General features: G+C 45.6%; 2 protein-coding genes across 2 annotated transcripts; both read left to right on the forward strand.

Annotated features, from left to right (window-relative positions):
- Positions 1-645: 645 nt before the first annotated feature.
- Positions 646-2,869, forward strand: LOC101035439 (replication factor C subunit 2-like). Its single transcript, XM_003925732.1, has 3 exons — positions 646-739; positions 799-1,197; positions 2,754-2,869. Exons 1-3 carry the CDS (start codon positions 646-648, stop codon positions 2,867-2,869), a joined length of 609 nt encoding a protein of 202 aa, XP_003925781.1.
- A 1,091-nt stretch (positions 2,870-3,960) lies between these two features.
- On the forward strand, positions 3,961-5,667 carry CRYGC (crystallin gamma C). The gene is made up of 3 exons (XM_003925600.2): positions 3,961-4,005; positions 4,099-4,341; positions 5,328-5,667. Exons 1-3 carry the CDS (start codon positions 3,997-3,999, stop codon positions 5,598-5,600), a joined length of 525 nt encoding a protein of 174 aa, XP_003925649.1. The 5' UTR covers positions 3,961-3,996; the 3' UTR covers positions 5,601-5,667.
- Positions 5,668-6,180: the final 513 nt, after the last annotated feature.

The following is a 6,180-nucleotide window of genomic DNA, read 5'->3' on the forward strand; positions in this document are numbered from 1 at the left end:
AGTAATGTCCTGGGCCTTCACATTCATTCGCCCTCACCCTTGCTCACTGACTCACCCAGAGCAACTTCCAGTTCTGCAAGCTCCATTCATGGTCAGTGTCCTCTACAGGTGTAGAATTTTTTATCGTTTATACCGTATTTCCATATTTCTACTGTACATCTTCTATGTTTAGATTTGTTTAGATATACAAATACTTACTAGCGTGGTAGGCCGATCCATCTAGGTCTGTGTAAGTACACTCTCTGATGTTCACACAACAACGAAATTTCTCAGAATGTACCCCATTCATAAGAGATGCATGGGGGGAGAGGAGACTAGACAATGGAGGCATGGGCCGGGCTCAGTGACTCTCTCCTGTAATTCCAGCACTTTGGGAGGCTGAGGCAGGAGGATCGCTTGAGCCCAGGAGTTCAAGACCAGCCTGGGCAGTATAGTGAGACCTTGTCTCTGTAAAAAATAAATAAAGTTAGCCAGGCATTGTAGCAGGCACCTGTGGTCCCAAATTCTCGGGAAGCTGAGGTGGGAGAATCCCCTGAGCCAGAGAGGCAGAGGCTGCGTGATCCGAGATCATGCTACTCTCTCTGCTCCAACCTGGGCAAGCAGAACAAGATGTTATCTCAAAAAAAGAAAAAAATTAAAAAGAGAATGGAGGTGCAAGCGAGCAGTGGTGATACAGGCGAGCATGCAGCCCAGGACCCTGACTCTGCTTCCAGTAAGGCTCCTGGCAGGGCCGACCACTGCAAGCCACATGGTGAGGGCCCAGGTTGTAAGAAATGGGCACATCTGGACGTAAGGGTGGGGTTGAAAAATACAGGCAAGTAAAGCTGAAGGAAATTATCAGGAACGAAGACACTGTGGGCAGGCTGGAGGTCTTTGCAAGAGAAGGGAATATGCCTCACATCATCTTTGCTGCCCCCCTGGGAAATGACAAAGTTATAAGCATCTTGGGCCCAACACTGAAGAATGCTACATTGGAACTCAATGCTTCAAATGGCAAGGGCATTGACATTGCGAGGAATCAAATCAAAATGTTTGCCCGACAAAAAGTCATCCTTCCCAAAGGTCAGCATACGATCATCATCCTGGATGAAGCAGACAGTGTAACTGATGGGATCCAGCAAGCCTTGAGGGGAACCATGAAAATCTGCTCTAAAATGACTCACTGTATTCTTGCTTTTAATTCTTCAGGTAAGATCAATGGAAGGCCAGTGTGATAGCGGCACAGATGAAGGATCAGAGAGAGGCCAAATTGGGGCTTGGACATCATGACGAAGCTGTCGGAGTAGTCTAAGGAGAAGGTAAAGGAGAGTTTTAGAATTCTGCATTTGTCTGTCTGGTGGTTCTTAGCTCCAGCTGCAGGTCGGCATCTCTGGTGGAGCTTTAAAGAAACTGAGAACGGGCCGAGTGTGGTGGCTCATGCTTGTAATACCAGCAATTTGGGAGGCCGAGGCAGGCAGATCACCTGAGGTCAGGAGTTTGAGAGCAGCCTGGCCAACATGGTGAAACCCCGTCTCTACTAAAAATACACAAATAAATAATTAATTAGCTGGGCGTGGTGGCATGCACCTGCAGTCCCAGCTACTCGGGAGGCTGAGGCAGGAGAATCACTTGAACCCGGGAGGCGGAGGTTGCAGTGAGCCATCTCGCCACTGCACTGAAGCCTGGCAACAGAGCAAGATCCCATCTCAAAAAAAAAAAAAAGAAAGAAAGAAACAGCGAGTGTCCTGTTCCTACCCCAGCCAGACCTAATTGTCATCTGCCCAGAAGGGCCCAACATTCAGCACACTTTGTGATTTCAGAGTCTTCCTGGGCCTGGGCTGAGTCATCTCAGGGCTTACGGTACGTGGATGTCTGCCTTGGAGGGCCCTCTCCCCTGCATGGCCAGCCAAGGCCATGTCAGGGCAGTGCCAGCCAAGGCTATGCCAGGGCAGTGCCAGCCAAGGCCTCTGTCTTATTTGCACTTCAGTCGGGTGATTTGGGGAAGGAGCTAAAAAAGCTGGGACTCACTCTAGATTAGATGTTAGCAGAAAGCAAGATTAATTTTGCGATTAGTTATCTCAAGAAATCTTACCCGTAGGGAGGGGACACTGGGACACGGATAAACCCGTAATTCATAAAGAAGTAGCAGTTAGTCATTTTGGCTGAGAGAGTGGGGGCTTGGGATTTTGAGAGTGAAGCATTGACTTTGTTTTGGTCTGCTCTTAGACAAAGTTAGGAAGTGGCTTTATTTTATCTCATTTCATCTCTCGGAGTAGCCTTGTCTGAAGCTGTTACTCTGTGAGGCTGTTTATGCCTAACAATGGAATAACATGTCCTGTGAGTGCCAGGCAGCATCTGAATGTCAGAGGCTGCTCTTTTTTCTCACTTTTTTTTTTCTTGTTATTCAGACTATAGTCCACGAGATAACTCATGATCTGAGTAGTCATGTTATTTGCCATGCAGCTAAGCAGTGGGCCTTCTGAGTGCAAGCAGCCTGAGTCCAAAGCTCACACTCTTGCCTGTGAAGCTTTATGGCCTCCCTCATGTTTGGAAAAGGAAAAGCAATCTATAAAGCAATACTTTATACTTTAGTTAATACTTTGACATTTAGCCCTGTTTTTACCACATTTCTCTTAAGCACCTGCTGCCCAGGAAGAGTGGTGCCACCAGCATGGCTGGGCTGTGTGGATTATGCAGCTGCATCCTCGTAACCAAAGAGTTAATAGGGTGATGCCAGCCTCTGAAGGAAACCTCACTACCTTCCCCGCTCTATTCAGAGCCCGCTGGATCCCAGTGTACAGTCCTCTGCTACACAAAGCTGACTGATGCCCAGACCAGTGCCAGGCTGATGAATGCTAGAGAGAAGGGTACAGTGCTGTACACTGACTGAGAGAGTGGGGGCTTGGGATTTTGAGAGTGGAGCATTGACTTTGTTTTGGTCTGCACTTAGACAAAGTTAAGAAGTGGCTTTACTTTATCTCATTTCATCATGGTCTCAGAGTAGTCTTGTCTGAAGTTGCTATGCTGTGAGACTGCTTATGTCTAATAGGGGCATAACAGGTCCTCGCTGTGAGTGCCAGGCTGCATCTGAATGTCAGAGGCTGCTCTTTTTTCTCACTTTTTTTTTTCTTGTTAATCAGACTATAGTCCATGAGATAACTCAAGCTCTGAGTGGTTATGCCATTTGCCATGCAGCTAATCAGTGGACCTTCTGAGTGCAGGCAGCCCGAATCCAAAGCTCACACTCTTGCCTGTGAAGCTTTATGGCCTCCCACAAGCTTGAAAAAGGGAAAGCGATCTATAAAGCAGTATACGGTACTTCTCAGTCTTGGGCGCAGTGACCACAGAAACCTTTGCCTTGCGTGTTATTACAAATTCACTACCAGGGCCTGATTTCTAGTTACATGATATGCACCCATTAAAGGCAAAGTTAAGAGCTGTCTTAAAGCATTGGGTTAACAAAGTCAAAACTAGCCAAGATAAGAATCTAGATTTATGTCCTGCACTGGACTGGAAAATTGTGTAAAGACAAAAATATAAGCTATAGTAGTCTCTGCCATCCAGCGAAATGAGTCAGTGCTTGTGGCGTTCTACCTCAACAACCTCCCTGGAATCCTGGAGAAATTCTACAATGGCATAGATCTTCCCCAGAAAATTCACAGAGAATAACTCAATCACATAGGGAGAGTCACGAATTTCAGGTCGAAAGTGCAGACTGATGCGCAGATACATTTAGAAAACACTAAGAATCCAAATAAAAGCAACACAGAGCAGTAATATACAGGACAGCGTTAGAATATGCCAGAGAACAAGGACACAATCTACAATCATTTCCAGTGAATGCAGCATGTTAAAGGGATGCATAAAATCCCCTTACTGCCGAGGGCCCCTTTTGTGTTGTTCTTGCCAACGCAGCAGCCGCCCTGCTATATAGACCGGCTGCGCAGCCACAGACACCATCACACTGAACTCTGCGGCCCCATCGCACTGAGCTCGCATCATCTGTCTCCACCAGCCATGGGGAAGGTGAGCAGAACACAAATAAAATGGAAAAAACTGCCTTTATATAATACCTGTTAGGAGCAAATAACGTAACTCGGAATGATTCTTCCTTTGCAGATCACCTTCTTTGAAGACAGGGCCTTCCAGGGCCGCTGCTACGAGTGCACCACCGACTGCCCCAACCTGCAGACCTATTTCAGCCGCTGCAACTCCATCCGGGTGGAGAGCGGCTGCTGGATGCTTTATGAGCGCCCCAACTACCAAGGTCAGCAGTACTTGCTGCGGCGCGGGGAGTATCCTGACTACCAGCAATGGATGGGCCTCAGCGACTCCATCCGCTCCTGTTGTCTCATCCCCCAAGTGAGTTTTCTAGATTTCGATCCTGCTGCCGGAGTGTCCGCACTGCATTGTCAATGTGGGTTAGAGGGAGGAAGGTTTGCATTAAAAAATATCTAAGGGTTAGAAGGACATTAAACACCTTCAGAAGCCAGATAGAGAACACGCACAAAAACAGCAGAGAATGTAAGAGAGAACGCACTTAGAGGAAGGATCTGTTTTCCTTTAAATTTTTGCTACCGATAAGTCAATCAAAAGTGGCCTGTAACAAACGTAATATCATAATGGGATATAAAACAAAACTTGCAAATGGGAAGCTGGTTGGGCATACAAAGACAATATTTTTAACAAATTATTTTGCCTATAGTAAAGGAATTTCTGATAAATGAATTAGATAGGTTCCACTGTGGACCAGTAAGTAAACCTTCAAAACTGTATTGTTAATATAGGCTAGCCAAAGGTTGTGTCCCACTTTGGAAAAGGTAATTTTTCTTAATTTGGAAAATCAGTTAAATTCTCTTTTCAAATGACTATTTAAATTAACTTTACACCGAAGTACAAGATTTTTTAAATTTAACTTTAGAGGTAAATTTATATGTTTATAAATTTGAGAGGTAATACTCTTACTAAAAGAATGCTAGTCAAAATAATTTCTATTTTCCCCCAAATGTAGTTTGAATTAACACAGGTAATTAGGAATCAAGATATTTGAGTTCTTGATGGTTTCTAATTTAGAGTTTGTACCTCTTAAAAATTCCGTCTCCTGAATTAAGAATGAATTTCAGGTCCAAAGTGCAGGTCAAATAGAAAATGAGCATGCCAGTATTTAAGTGCTAGCAGAAGATAGATCCACGCACAACATCACAGCAATCTTCTATGTTTTACATTGTCTAAATTTTACATGGACAATTCCATGCCCCAACCTATCAAGTTCATCTGTTCTTTGGTTGAACAAATTCTAAAAGAGACTCGTTTGCTTTTTTCCATCCTTCTTTCTGTGGACTGAGTAGACAGGCTCCCACAGGCTGCGGCTGTACGAGAGAGAAGACCACAAAGGCCTCATGATGGAGCTGAGTGAGGACTGCCCCAGCATCCAGGACCGCTTCCACCTCAGCGAGATCCGTTCCCTAAACGTGCTGGAGGGCTGCTGGGTCCTCTACGAGCTGCCCAACTACCGGGGGCGGCAGTTCCTGCTGAAGCCCCAAGAGTATAGGCGGTGCCAGGACTGGGGGGCCATGGATGCTAAGGCAGGCTCTTTGCGGAGAGTGGTGGATTTATACTAAAATAGCTTAACACTCCCGATTTCCCATTTTGGAACCTAATAAAGTATTTAGTCTGCATTGTTGGCAATTGCTGACTTCTGTCTTTCTTTCATTGTGCAAATCAGTTCACCTTTAAATGTTCCTTGTTAAAAGTTAAGCAGCGAATGGGGATGAAAGCGGGGTCTGTTGGAGAAGAGCTTCAAGGTAGAGTGAGTTTGAACAAGGCTCAGAACTTGGGGTGGAAGCAGGGTGTAACCTGCCTGAAAAACAAAAGGCAGGGCAATGCCAGAGACCTGGGGGAGGCTGGCTGGTGAGAAGGGAGGCATTCAGCTAAGCACCTTGAGGAACAAGGGTTCAGAGGTTTCCTTCTGACTCAAAATGTGGGTCAGACAAAAGGTAAAGTCAGATGAGTGCTGAGCGCAAACTCAACTTGGCCAACAGCCTGATTAGACTACATAAAGGATTGTAGTTTTGTTACTTTATTTTTATTTTTTTATTTATTTATTTTGAGACAGAGTTTCGCTCTTGTTACCCAGGCTGGAGTGCAATGGCGCTATCTCGGCTGGCCGCAACCTCCGCCTCCTGGGTTCAGGCAATTCTC

Source organism: Saimiri boliviensis, chromosome 5, assembly GCF_048565385.1.
Source record: "Saimiri boliviensis isolate mSaiBol1 chromosome 5, mSaiBol1.pri, whole genome shotgun sequence".
Taxonomy (NCBI): domain Eukaryota; kingdom Metazoa; phylum Chordata; class Mammalia; order Primates; family Cebidae; genus Saimiri; species Saimiri boliviensis.